Source organism: Loxodonta africana, chromosome 2, assembly GCF_030014295.1.
Source record: "Loxodonta africana isolate mLoxAfr1 chromosome 2, mLoxAfr1.hap2, whole genome shotgun sequence".
Taxonomy (NCBI): Eukaryota; Metazoa; Chordata; class Mammalia; order Proboscidea; family Elephantidae; genus Loxodonta; species Loxodonta africana.
Window position 1 is genome coordinate 129,217,278 of NC_087343.1, and position 15,454 is coordinate 129,232,731.

General features: G+C 34.2%; 1 protein-coding gene across 1 annotated transcript in view; it reads right to left on the reverse strand.

The window, feature by feature from the left end:
- SLC12A2 (solute carrier family 12 member 2) overlaps positions 1-15,454 on the reverse strand; it is a 97,619-nt gene that overhangs the window by 31,579 nt on the left and 50,586 nt on the right. Inside the window, exons 11-15 of the mRNA XM_010590225.3 lie at positions 8,375-8,482; positions 7,218-7,341; positions 5,998-6,099; positions 4,271-4,426; positions 2,921-3,020 (exon numbers count right to left, since the gene is read on the reverse strand). Of these exons, the coding sequence (XP_010588527.3) occupies positions 2,921-3,020; positions 4,271-4,426; positions 5,998-6,099; positions 7,218-7,341; positions 8,375-8,482 (590 nt within the window). The remainder of the gene's footprint in view (positions 1-2,920; positions 3,021-4,270; positions 4,427-5,997; positions 6,100-7,217; positions 7,342-8,374; positions 8,483-15,454) is intronic.

A 15,454-nucleotide genomic window follows, 5' to 3' on the forward strand; every position in this document is an offset into this window, starting at 1 on the left:
CTATGAGTCGGAATCAACTTGATGGAAATGTGTTTGGTTTTTGGAAAGGCAACACTGTCCCAAACCAGCAGGTATGGATTAAGCATTTAGTAAGTTTTTTCCAGTATTCAAAAACGTAAGGAGGAAGTAAGTTCAGAAGTCTGGCTAAGAAGGAAATCAGAATCTGAATCCTAAAAAACACCACTGTGTGCAGAGAAAAGCTGGGAAAGGTAGGGTGCAGAGGGTAACATATAAAGCAGACTAGTTTCAAGGCTAAACTAAAGATGCCATAAACTGATTGTGGTTTTTAGAGAAGTACTAATAAAGAACTTCCTGGATCTCTCAAAAAAAAAAAAAGCCCATTACTATAATAAGACAAAGCCATTTTCATTTACATTTTATTCGTGGCAAATAAACCTTTTACATAAAGGAATGATCTCTATTTTCTATCATACTTGCCATCAACTGACAAAACTGTGCTGAAATTAATGTTTTCTTTCCAGGGCTCTCATTCCTTTTTCTCTTCCCTATTTCTCTCTACCCCAAGGCCGAAGATCTGTGGCCTCTGGAAACTTTTCATTCTATGAAAAAAGGGGAGAGAGGGTTCTACAAGAGCAACAAAAAAGTACACAAAGACTTTTCTTGTGGGAGAGGTCTGGTAGAGCAATTCTTTCCCGAAGTTCTTTTAAAGAACATCATTTTCCCTATGGTTTACTGACACACATGGATCAAATGTGTTTGTTTATAATGCAGAAGCCAATGAGAGGTAATTACTCAGGATGACAGAAAATCACCTGTTCACAGCCAGACCTAATTTGAACAATTTAAGAATGACAGCCTCATGATCTGATTCAAAAAATTACAAGTCTGCTTTTAATTAAGTATAAATAATAATCTATAATTTCTAATGTCTATAAGAAAATATTTCTGGGTTTATCCACTGCCATCAAGTCAATTTTGACTCATAGCAACCCTATACAACAGAGCAGAAGTGTCCCATAGGGTTTCCAAGGAGCACCTGGTGGATTCGAACTGTCAACCTTTTGGTTAGCAGCAGCCATAGCTCTTAACCACTATGCCACCAGGGTTTCCTTTCTGGGTTTAGAGAAGTACAAAACAATAGTACTTTTAGTAACTAAACTTCATTTATTATAAGTGCATTAGGCTAAGGAATAGGTTTTAAACTGACGGCTGGTAAAATGAACTATAACAGAGATGATATATACTTAAGGTCATTTACAGAGATAAAAGGGCAATGAATGCTCTTTACCCTTAAGTTAATGCAAAACTAACTTAAGGCACCATCCAAGGCCCAACAATTGGTCTCTATTCACCCAGAACAAAAGAGAAAGAAGGAAGAGTCAGGAACAGGGGGAGGAAATGGAATGTGTGGCTAACTGCCTTCATGAGAAACTGCCTCCTTTGTCATGGGACCAGAAGAACTAGAGGGTACCCAGCTACCATTACGGAACATTTTCAGTGAAGTTTCTATAGAAGAATCCTGATCAAAGCAGGAAAATGCAGAACAGAATTTCTAATTCTCATAGGCTCCGGACTTTCGGGAGCCACAGAGACTGGATGAACCCCTGACACAACTGCCCTGTGATAGTCTTTAAATTTTGAGCCAAAATATCCCCATAAGTCTTCTTAAAACCAAACAATAGTTTTAGCTTAACTAGTTGCCTTGAGCATTACAGTAGTCTCCCCTTATCTGCAGGGGTATACGTTCCAAGATCCTGTGGATGCAAGAAACCTTGGATAGTACCGAATCCTATATATATACCATGTTTTGTCCTATGCAAACATACCTATGATGAAGTTTAATTTATAAGTTAGGTATAGTAAGAGATTAACAATAAATAATAATAAAACAGGACAATTACATTCTAATAAAAGTTATGTGAATGTGGTCCCTGGGCAGGATGGTGGGGGATTTCATCATGCTACTCATTTAACATTTTTGGACCTTTGGGTAACTAAAGCCATGGAAAGTGAATACTTAGATCGGAAGGGGGTTGGTTTACTGTACAGTCTTAAGAACTATCCATATGGGATCAAAGTGACAACACCAACTTGAAAGACTAGATAGGAACCTTAGGGGGCAGTGTGTTTACGTTAACGAGGGGAAACAACTCAGAGAAGCAGGGTGAGAATGGTTGCACAACTCGAAGAATGTAATCAATGTCACTTAATTGTACATGTAGAAATTGCTGAATTGGTGTTATGTTTTGCCATGCATATTCTCAACAAAAACAAAATAGAATTTTAAAATTAAATAACTAATTTAAGGCACTGATTCTTTATCACTATAACTTGTTTCCAGTTAGTCACTGATGAGAAAGAAGCAGGCAACATGAAAATATTTAGTGTCTTAGTAAGATTACAAAGTATGTCAAAAACCTTTATGAATTTCCAAGTAGTTTTTATATCTAATAAAAAGAAAAAACCAAACCCACTAAGTCGATTTCGACTCATAGTGACACTACAGGACAAAGTAGAACCGCCCCACTGAGTTTCCAAAGAGGGGCTAGTGGATTCAAACTGCCGACCTTGTTTTGGTTCGCAGCCATAGTCTCCGTAGCTCTTAACCACTGCGTCACCAGGACTCTGAAGTAGGTACATAATTTCAATAGCCAAGGAGGAAAAAAACTGTTCACTTTACTATTACCCACCAGTTTGAAGTTTTCAAAGGCGAATTTTCCAAAACTTTCCTAATATTTGTCTAAGGTAATTTTTCTCTTTGAAAATTTTTGATAATTAAGGAATATCAATGCTGTTTTTGAATAATTAAATTGACAAAGCCTGACCAAAACAAAAAACGACATTCTATGCTGTTAGAAAGCTTTTTAAGGAAATGCCAGCATATGAAAATGTTGCTAAACAATAAGCCAAGAACTGGTTGCCGGGTAGGAAAAAGTCTCTAGGTTACCTTACTACGTACCTAAAGTTTTTCACATGGTCTTCTACTCCAGAAAGACGAATTGAATGCTGCAACGCACTCAGGTAAGTCAGAGCTTGTGTAGAGGATCCCCAATTCACATCTGTGGGAAGAGAGTACTCATGTTAACAACAAAATTAAAAACCAATCAATAACCAGCTGGACACATACAGCGAGTTAAACAATGCTTTCATATTTAAAGTCATTTTTTAAATTAAGCTATTGTACTTATAAAGTCCATAGGATTATATTAAGTTCTATGCTAATTTTACTATAATTGCATTTAAGGAGAAAGTATAGTTTAGAAAAAACAGAGCTGCTGACATACTATGTGTGCAATTCACTAAGAGTTCTTCACACACAAAAAAATTGCTTTTTATTGTTTATAAATATATCCAAAGGTCTAAAAGGGAAGAGACATAGTATAATTAGCAAATCTATTTATACTATCTGTAGTACTTAACTGTTTAGGATATTTGAACAGGCAGATTTTATTTCTTACTAAACCAACTATTTGGACACAGAGTGATTCCAGACATTTACTACTATGGAGACTAATAAGCATATTGGAGAAATAACTCTTCTAAAACGGTTAAAAGAGTAACTTCTCTGTGTACTCCACTTCTAGAGCCACCACTCTAATCCACAACAACTCACCTCTCATATCAGGATTACAAAATGTCGCCTCAGTTTTAAAACTACTAGTTTGCAAACACTCTTATAATCTCTTCTCAATCTATTCTATTAGGCCAAATCTTTTCAAGGTTTTGTTGTTGGATCCTTCTTCTGTGTAAGACCATACAATGGTTATACTACTGGATCAATCCCAATATTCCCTAGTATCATCCTGTTACTTGGAGATACCCAGCACTTATCAATATATCACATGACTAGGTAATCTTTAGTTATTTACATGCTTGTCCGATATTCCCAGCTACACAGTGGGAGGGTGCTTCTAGTGTTCTGTGAATTTCATGATTCTTACTACAGTTCTAAGATCACAGTAGGTAATACATATGCTTGTTAGGCTAATTACCTACACTACTACAGATCTAAGCCCTTTAAAGAATAATTTCAAAATATGTTATTGCAGCAGAATATTACAGGAACTTACTATTTTTCTACAAATAAAATTAGTTAAATGTATGGGTAAAAACAAAATTACATAGGAATAAAATATCTCAAAGTACTCATTTCATGAAAGCTACACGCATCTGGAAATAAAATATTTTAGATTTTATATGAAGTATAAGTGTATCTTTCTATATATACAAAAGACAATGTTTAAGTACTAAAAGTAATAAATTGTAGAAGTTTTCTAGCTCGAAATACTAAATAGAAAAAGCTACTGACCTGGTTTTTTGTAGGTGACATAAATGTACAGCCCAAGGACTATAACATACGTAAGCAATGCCGCCCACCAGTTAATGACAAACATCACTATGCAGCAAAGAATTGCTCCAAGAAGCGATATCCACATGTTGTAGTATTTGAATGCAGGGCGCCATCCTAACAATAACAAAAAACGAATTCCTTAAATAAAAATCACTCAGATGACTCATCTGTTTATATAATGGTACATGTGCACGCACAACATAACTCTTTTTGTGGCTGCCACGCTAAGAGGGCTTTAAGAATTAAGCATAAGGCTACCGTTTACCAGTAATATCAATGGCTATTATTCCTCACAACCACATTTTAAGGTTCCTGATGGCCATAAAGAAGGCATATCTATTTACTCCCACATTACTCTATCTTACTAATTCTGTATTCATTAAACTCATTCCAGAACATGTAAATCAACCCTATTGAACAATAAACACTAGAGAAGGTTTACAAAAGAAGGTTTCAAATTGAGTCCTTAGTAGTGTAGCTTTATTTTTAGTTTAACACAAAACGTTCATGAGAAGAGTTTAAAATCCATCCACTTGCTAGAAAAACTAAGAGTTGACTATAGAAACACATACGTTATCTTTTGGTGAAATATTTATGAATTAAGCCCCCTCTAAGAAATCTTAAAGATCATATTCTTAAATTTTCCTAACAGAAAACTAGCATCCATGCTTTCAACCATAATTTATTTTCTAAAAATGAACCCCTTTTATGTAGTTTCAGACACAAATTTTTTTTAAATCATTTAAATAAAGATGTATTTTTAAAGTAATAACTGAAGCTAAAATGTTTATGTGCCCAAAGTCCTCTTAACTTTATTTTTACTGTTCTATCCTTTCACTGTGCTTTTGTTCATCTTTTCTGATTTCCAACTGTAGTCAGATTTTACTAAAAAAGCCATATATGCTTTTTTCAATTAATAAAGGCTCCTTATAGTAGAACTCCATAGAACCCATTGTGTTAAAACACTCTGGAAAGGTTAAATGAAACCAAATCCATTGCCATCGAGTTGATTCAACTTATCAAGCAACCCTATAGAACACAGTAGAAACCCCATAGGGTTTCCAAGGTTGTAAATCTTTATGGAAGTGGACTGTCATCTCTTTCTCCCATGGACCAGCTAGTGAGTTCAAACTGCTGACCTTTCAGTTACCAGCTGAGTACTTAACCACTGCACCAACAGGGCTCCTTCTGGAAATGTTGTAACTATATCATAATAATGTTTTCAGAATTCAACTAAACAAAAATCAGCTAAATGAACAGAAAAAAGAAGCAAAAAAAAAAAAAACCAGAAAACTAACAGTAAAACATTCTTTCACAATGTTGGTCAGAATTAGCTACTAAAGAGCAATGGTTAAGAGCTAGGCTGCTAACCAAATGGTCGGCAGGTCCAGTCCACCAGCCACTCCTTGAAAAACCTACAGGGCAGTCCTACTCTGTCATATAGGGTTCGTTATGAGTCAAAATCAACTCAATAGCACCAGGTTTTTAAGTACTCTGAAGACAAGAAATAGAATATTATTAGTAAACTTCACGATAAAGAGATCTTTGAAACTTACACAATTTGAACTGTAAAGACAAACTAAGCATTAATAATTCCATAGCAACTTTTAAAATTTGTTAAAGGTTTTTTCTGAAATAAAAAACATTATCACATTTATGAAACATTTTTAAAAATGTAAAATCACCTGGAGATTTTGCAAGAGAGGCATGGAATACTGAAAAATTGATCAATGCATACGATGCTAAGAAGAAGTTAGAGATAATCGGAGCAATAACATTCAGCTCAGCTGCAAAAGAAATATGAGGTCAATTTAATGGCACATTAGAAATTTTTAAATCTATTAACATTATTAAATATTTCAAATCTTTAAATAATAGCATAATGAATATCCCTATATTCACTATCCAGATTTAGTGAATATTTACATTTTGCCATATATGCTTCATATACTTTAGTTTTCAGAAATCCATCCGTAAATACAGTTAAAACCTCCTTTATACCTCACAATTCTGAAGTTGGTGTATTCTTTTCAATCATAACACATAGATTTACTACACACATTTATAATCCATAAATATTATACGGTATTGTTTTGGGTGTTTTAATTAAAAGTTATATGAATAATATCATACTATGTCACTCTGCAATTTAATTTTGAAATTTATCCATATTAACAACACATGGAAACCAAGAAAATTCAATTTTTAACTGCAGAATACTATTCCTCAGTTTCGTTCTTCTTTGGACAGGTATTTAGGTTGTTTCCACATTTTTCACGACTAAAACTAATGGTACTATAAACATTTTTGTAGATCCTCTTTGGGCATATAAGGCATATAGAACTGCTAGTACTATCAGACTTTTAATGTATACTACTCCTGGTGGCCTAGTGGTTGAAGAGCTATGGCTGCTAACCGAAAGGTCAGCAGTTTGAATCCAGCCACTCCTTGGAAACCATACAGGGGCGTTCTTTATCCTATAGAGTCGCTGTGACTCAGAATTGACTTGAGGGCAGTAGGTTTACTCTGAGGGGTTAGACGAAATTCTTTAAAATTAAATGGCCAACGTCAAAGGCCCATTAGCTTCAGATCAGAGGCCCAAAAAAGCCAAAAAAGTTCAGCGAGGCTGCACCTATATGGAGAACACTAGGATCCCTTTCTTTGTGCTATTAACACATTTCTTTTAGAGGTTAAGAACCTAGGAGGAGTTCCCTCTAGCCCTAATGGGGACTTAATGACGGTAAGAATTTTAACAAACATGCATTGATGAAAAAGAAACTAACCGTCCTCTGGGCAAAGTAATATTGTGTTTGTATATTGTGTTTGTAATTTAATAATTCAATGTTTAGAGCTAATACTAAAAATATATCAAAATCTACATTTGTACACTATTTATATGACTAACCAATTAGGATGAATCCAAGTGCAATTAAGAATGTTAAGATGTAGCCACGAAGAGGTTCATTGTTCTTCCCATAACCTTTGGCAAACATCTGGAAAGCTGGGTAGATGTTGTCCTTACACAGAGCCTAAGGAAGAGATGGAAGGATTAGAATAAGATATACTGAAATTAGACATACAAATTTGCTTACGGTTACAATACATCAATCAGGAATGGAATCCAAGTTTCTAATTACTGGTCCTCTTTCCCCCATCTCACATTGCTTCACCTACAAACACTGCTTCTTGAAGTTTGTTAAGTACAACATACATGTGAAATAAATACAAATTCCAGACTTAAAGCAAATAAAAATCCTAACTACAAAACTTAACCACTTTTCTTAAAACTTCACTAAGTACTGCTTTAAAAAATGTATTTTACACCTTTACTATGCTCAAACCTATCTTTAGGAAAGGAGATTGTAAATGATAGATAAGATGGGCAAGATAAAAATGAGCAGGCCTGATTTCTGCTATACATACTTAGGGAACCACGCAAAACTCCATGTGTGCTCACTGGGTTCCACTACAGCATTAGGAACGAGGATGAAGAATCAACACTTCATTTTTCTGATTTACTATTTAAAAGTATTTCATATTTAAAATCAGCCATTTGTTTAATACTCATTAAAATGAGATAAAGTCTATCTTATTCAACACTGTTCCCTTAGTAGTTAATACAATTTGTCACACATTATTTGGCATCCAAATATTTGTAAAATAAAACATTTTGGTTGGTATTATGTTAACTGGGACAACATACTTTTTCTAGTCTATAATCTTGGATTGTACTCCAAACCCTTAGTTAACATATCTTGCAAATTTATGCTAACAATGTCAAAATGGCAAAAATCCATCACTAGTTTTAAAAAGATAACTCAAAGAATACACCTTAACAGTGGTTTAGTGCACAAATGTTTCTATAAATGTACATTTTCACATTCATATATACAAAATTAAACATATCACTTTTGATATATGCACATGTGCACATATCCTATACATATACGAGGTTGATATGAGCAATCAAAAAATAATTTGAAAATAGTTAACAATCTCAAGTTGAAAAAATATTACTTTAGCTCCCCCTTTAATAAAGCTTGTTGTAAGAATATAAGTTACCTGGAATATTTTGGGAGCGCTCACAAGGGATGCTAATGCAGAAGAAAGAGTAGCTGAAAAGATACCTGCAGAGATTAATGGTGCAAATCCTGACACCATGCTCATTACCTTAAGGGAGAAACAGACAAAAAAAAAAAAAGGAAAAATCAGTCTTATAAGCAATTCAAATAAGTGTTCAACACTATGGTCATATCTTGATGATTCTAATGAAAGAGACTGCCATGTTGTGATATCTATAACTTGTTCTCATATGACTGAAGAGAGAAAGAATATACACAAATACCAAGATAAAGCAAATGGGGCAAAATGTAAACAACTAGTAAATGTATGTGAATGGCAGATACATAGTTGCTTATTGCACTGTTCCTTCTATATGTTTAAAATCTGTCAAAATACAAAATTGAGGTACTATCAGCTTGATCCATCCATTATAAATTTCCACAGCAATGAACGATAATCATCACTTAGACTGTTTCATTAGTGGAGATTTACCTTTCATTTTTATTGACTAAGAACATGCCAACTGAGACCAAAGAGACAAGGAAATCAGGTGTTAAGCTGTTTATAACTATTTTACACTTGACTGTAATTTAATACCTTGAATCAGATATAAAATTAGCTATGGGACAATCCTGGGCCATAATGCATTAGCCTGATTCCATGTGTATATTAACCACCTTGTTTTTATACTTAAACGTCTCTTTCTTATTGACTCAGAGACCTTTCAGAAGCTCCACGTTAAATATGAAGAATAAAATTTGTAAGTGTTTTAAGAAACATCAGCAATGACTCTTTGTAAATCTTAAAGGAAAAAATTTCAAACAATTTTCTGTTCAAGCATTTAATAACAATTTAGCAGTTATATATATGTGCCATATATTTTTCACAATCATTATTTTTCACAAGTATTAATGTTAGGTTATCCAGAATTGCCAGCCCTATCTTTAGGGAAGGAGATTGCAAAGGACAGAGAAGATAGGCAAGATAAAAATTAACAGGCCTCATTTCTGCTATATATATTTATCAGACCATGCAAAACTGCATGCTTGCTACACTGACCTCAAAGTTAAACAAAGTGCAAAGAAGGAGACAAATGAAGAAAAAAGTAAGGAACAGAGAATATGATAATACAACATTGCTGAAAATAAGACAAAACTGACACCATCAGTATTACATATGAGCTTTACTTTTCACCTTTCACATCTTGGGGAAAAAACTGTTCTTCCTTCTTAACATCAATTCTGAACTGAGGCAAATAATGTTCCATGCTTAGCACCTGGAAACCCTATGCTTCTAGGGTCTGTCACGTTTCCTGTTCTCTAATTAAGCATTTACTCAATAACCTCAGCACTTCCCACCATTTAATAGTAAAGAATGAGAAGCAGAAATGATAATGAATGTAACAGTGGTATCAGTGTTGTCTGCAATATATAATGGAAACAAAGATTTAAAAAATGGTCTAGTCTATAGGGAAAAAACGACAAAGGCCCAATAAAAGGTAGAAGTGGCAAGTAAGCAAAAAAAATGGTGAGATTTCTTGTGTGTGTACCCATGTGAGCATGTGTGTCTGTAAGATGATCTGGGGGTTCAAGAAAATTTCCATGGAATTGGGTCTTCTAGAAGGCAGGGAGGTTTGGACATGCAAAAAGAAAAAGCAGGTACATTTCAAAGGAAGTGAAACACTGAATAAAGGAACAGAGAGGGTAGGTGTGTATGAATGTACTGGAGTCCAGTCTGCATAGAAGGCAATGGGACAAAAGACTGATGAAGGACTTTGACTGACAGTCCAAGGAAGCTCACATTTTATTAGGCAACAGTGAGTCAAAGGTTCAAAGGAAATGAAAATATACAACTATAAGAAACATAAGAGTATATATAAAATTAGAAATTTGAAACAAAAAAGATAACCCAAATCACTTTTCTCCTTGAAGTATAAAAATCAATTATATGTAAAAGAACATTATAAAGTACTGCTTTGTCAAACTGCATGATGGAGACTCCTAACTTATACACTCCTCAGTTATGTTCCTTCCACCATTCTTCATTCTCCAAATCACAAGTGATTACATTTTTATAGGCTTTTTCCCATTTTTGCATCACTTTCCAAAATACGTATTTTAAAAACTTATTTACTTAGAAAGCAGTTTTACTTATACTAAATTCCTCTTTGCTTGAATGAGGCCATTCTAGACTTATTAAGACAAGACATTTTAGCTTTTAAAGGCAACAACACAAAGACCTGATTGACATTTTTCAGTCACTGGGCAGGGCCCAATGTTTGTGCCTTTCATATACAATATCAATGTCAGCATTGGCCTGAATCATTAGCTGGGCATGAATACTTTCTTTCATTCCTACAATTTTGCCTAGTCTTGTGACTAGAAAAAAACAAACTTCTATTACATAATTGGATTCAATATTATAATCACTGAAAGTCAGTCAATTGCTTGAAACTACGTAATAAAAACAAAACAAAAAAATGCTAATAAAATCTTTAGTTAAAAAGCTTATTCTAATATTTACATGTTGTTGTTAGGTTCTGTCGAATCATTTCCAACTCAAGGCAACCCTATGTACAACAGAAGAAAATGCTGCCCAGTATTGTACATAAAATAGACACTGAGTTCTCAAATGCAGTAAATTCTCAATTATTTATTGTTTTCATATAAGAAAGCAAAACTTTGGAAAACAAAATTTTTATTTTCATTGAATCAGCAGAACCCATCTCTCCTATAAGTCTACCACAGACTATTCTGCTTTAATCTCCTCAATCTACACCCTTGAGTTCTTCCTAGCACCCTAGGATTTATCAAGCAACTCTCAAAATAATCCCCCAAATTAATTTTAGTAATTCCTTCCTCTCTTATATAATCTTTTCTAAGTTTCTAAAAAATCCATGAATTTGACAAATTAAAATTTGCTGTTTCTTTCAGGACCTTATACCTGACCAAACCAAACCCGCTGCCGTGAGTCGATTTCGACTCATAGTGACCCTATAGGACAGAACAGAACTGTCCCGATGATTTCTAAGGAGTGGCTGTGAATCTGAACTGCCGACCTTTTGGTTAACAGTCAAACTTTAACCACTAAGCCACCAGGCCTCCTCAGGACCTCACAGAGGTGATAATAAAAACAGTAGAACAGATAGCCTCCAAATACTTGAGAATACTAATCTTTACACAGTTCACATCTACTTTAACTTATTTTAAAATGTTCACTAACTTTCAATCATCCATTCAGAATTAAATTCTGTTGTTAAATGGCAGTTTAGACCAGCATGACTTTATATGGGCCATACAGAATTTTTTTTATTTTTTATACAGAACTAGATAACACTGCTGATAGTGATCATACTTTTTAAAAAGAGCATTTATAAATAAGAAAATTACGAACACATCACTAATTAGAAAACTGAACTCATTTCAATTAGTGTGGGTTTTAAATTTATTATTACATTAATGCTTCAAAAAACAATGTGGCACGTACAGTATATGAATTATAAAAGATTTTCTTCATAATTTATAGAACTGTTTTAAGTTTAAAGTATCAATCTATTATAACATTATTTTCATCTAACATTTTAAATTATTCTTTGAACTGTAAAGCTATTTACTTGATTTAAAAACGTTCACCAATTGGGAGACTTTCCCTTCCAAGAAGATACATTTTCCCTATTCCTCCCAGTAAGTCCACTAAAAAAACCTGGATATTATTTACAAAATAGCGTAAGTCTCTGACATACATGGGGTTGCCATGAATCGGAATCGACTTGAAAGCAACTGGTTTTAAAGCTACATCAATGTTCAAAAATCAAATAATGCAGTGCATTATACTAACAGGCTAAATAAGAAAAATCATGATCGTTTCAATCAATGCAGAGAAACCATTTTGACAAAATCCAACATCCACTCACCATAAAAACTCATAGAAATAGAAATAGAGAAATTCTTTAACTTGATAAAGAACATCTATGAAAAACACAGCTAACATGCTTAATGGTGAAAGACTGAATGCATTACACATAAGACTGGGAAAAAGACAAGGATATCTGCTCCTACCAGTCTCACTCAACACAGTACTTGAAAGTTCTATCCAGTGCAATAGGGCAAAAAAAAGAAATCACAGGCATACAGATTGAAAAGGAAGAAATAAAACTGCCCCCTATTTGTGTATGACATGGTTGTCTACAGAGAAAATCCTAAAGAATCTACAAAAAAATTCCTATAATAACTGAGTTCAGCACTGTCACAGGATACAAGATAAAGACACAAAAAATATACTGTATCTCTATACATTAACAAGAACATGTGGACAACAAAATAAAAATTACTGTTTACAATTGCTCAAAATAAAAATGAACTAATTAGGTATAAAATCTAAAATATGTACAGGACTTGTATGTTGAAAACTATACAATGTTGACAAAAGAAGATCTAAACAAATGGAGAGACATGCTCTGATCATGGATTGGAAGACTGAACATAGTAAACATGTCGATTCTCTCCAAACTGATATGAAGGGTTAATGCAATCAAAACCCCAGCAAGACTTTTTGTAGATATAGTTAAGATTATTCTAAAATTTACAGGGAATAACAAAGGAACTATAACAGCTAGTCATTTTGAAAAAGTGGAAGGGATCAATTTACCAGGTTTCAAGACTTATTGTAAAACTACAGTAATCAAAACTGTGTGGTACTGGTGAAGGGAGAGACACAAAATCAGTGCAACAGAATAGAGAACCCAGAAACAGACCCACACAAATAGGACCAACTAAGTTTTGACAAGGGTGATAAAGTATTTCAATGGAGTAAAGATAGTGTTTTCAGTAAATGGTGTTGAAGCAACTGGAGAGCCATAGGCAAATAAATGAACCTCAATCTGTATCTCACATCTTCTATACAATTTAACTCAAAATGAATTAAGAACTTAAATATAAAACATAAATTTTTTAGAAAAAACCAAAGGAGAAATTCTTCAGGATCTAGGGCTAGGCAAAGAGCTCTATGAATTGACACAAAAAAAAACACAACCCGTGAAAGGAAAAATTGATAAATTGAACCTCAACAACAATAAAAAAAAACTTTTGCTCTGTGAAAGACCCTATGGAGAGGATGAACAAACAAGGTGTAGAGTGGAAGGAAATATTTGCAAACCACATAAGTAATGTGACAAAGGACTAGCACATTGAATATATAAAGAACCCTCAAAACAGTAAAAAAAAAAAAAAAAATCAGAAAATGGGTAAAATACATGAAAAGATATTTCATGGAAGATGATATACAGTCAAATAAGCACATGAAAAGTTGCTTGACATCATTAGCCGTTTAAAAAAAAAAAACAAAACACTGCCATCAAGTCAATTCTGACTCATACCAACCCTATAGGACAGAATAAAACTGCCCCATAGGGTTTTCAAGGAGCAGCTGGTGCTTTCCAACTGTCAACTTCTTGGTTATAGCCAAACTCTTAACCACTGACCCACCATTAGCCATTAGGAAAATGTAAATTAAAACCACAATGATATAAATCACTACATACTTATCAGAATGACTAAAATAAAAAATAGAGACAACATCCAAGTGCTGGCAAGGATTCATGAAACTGGATTGTTCATACATTGCTGTTGGGAATTTAAATTGTACAGCCACTCAGGGAAACAGTTTGGCAGTTTATTAAAAAACTAATCATGCCATATGACCCAGCAATGGCATTCTTATGCATTTACCCCAGAGAAATGAAGATCTATGTTCACACAAAAATCTATATATGAATGTTTATAGCAGCTTTATTTGTAATAGTCAAAAACTGGAAATAAGCCAAGTGGTTGGTTAAACTGTGATCCAGTCGTACCATAGAATATTACTCACCAATGAAAAGGAATAAACTATTGACACCCACGACAACCTGGATGAACTCTCCAGAGAATTACTCCATGTGAAAAAAGCCAACTCCATAAGGTTACATACTACATGATTCCAATGACGTAACAGACTACATGATTCCAATGACATAACAGACTATGTGATTCCAATGATGTAACAACCAATGACAGATGAGTAGTCACTAGGCATAAAGAAGGAGTGGGGACAGGAAGGAAGTGAGTGTGGGTACAAATTGGCAACATGAGAGATGAAATGTTCTGTGTCTTGACTATACTAAGGCCAATTTCCTGGTTATGATATTCCACTATAATTTTGCAAAGTGTTACCATTAGGGACAACTGGGTAAAATGTACATGGGCTCTCCCTGTATTATTTCTTAGAACTGCAAGAGAATCTGCAATTATTCCAAAATAAAAAATTTAATTAAAAAAAAAAAAATTCCAGTAACATGGAATGAGGGTGACATAAACACAGCTTAATGAAGGTAAACGATGTCACTAAAATGTATACAAGAAAAAAGGGCTTGTTGGTAACGGCTACAGCATATATAATTTTGACACAACAGCAAAAACTACCAAAAAATATATATGTGGGCATATATATATATATATATTATGCAGGCATTTATGCATATAGGTATTATTAGGGATTGAACTGTGTCCCCCAAAAATGTCTGTCAACTTGGCTAGGCCATGATTCCCAGTATTTTATGACTGTGCACCATTTTGTCATCTGATGTGATTTTCCTACGTGTTGTAAATCCTACCTCTGAGATGCTAATAAGGCAGGATTAGAAGCAGTTATGTTAATGAGGCAGGACTCAATCTACAAGACTAGGCTGGATCTTAAGTCAGTCTCTTTTGAGACATAATAAGAGAGAAGCAAGCAGAGACAGGGGGACTTCATACCACCAAAAAACTAGTTCCAGGAAAAGAGCACGTCCTTGGACCCAGGGTCCTTGTGGTGAGAAGCTCCTAGACCAGGGTAAGATTGGTGACAGGGACTTCTCCAGAGCTGACAGAGAAAGAAAGCCTTCCCCTGGAGATGGATTGAATTTGGACTTCTAGCCTACTAGGCAGTGAGAGAATAAATTTCTGTTTGTTAAAGCCATCCATTTGTGGTATTTCTGTTACAGCAGCACTAGATAACTAAGATAGGTATGTATGCGTGAGTATATATGTGTGTATATATAAAAAC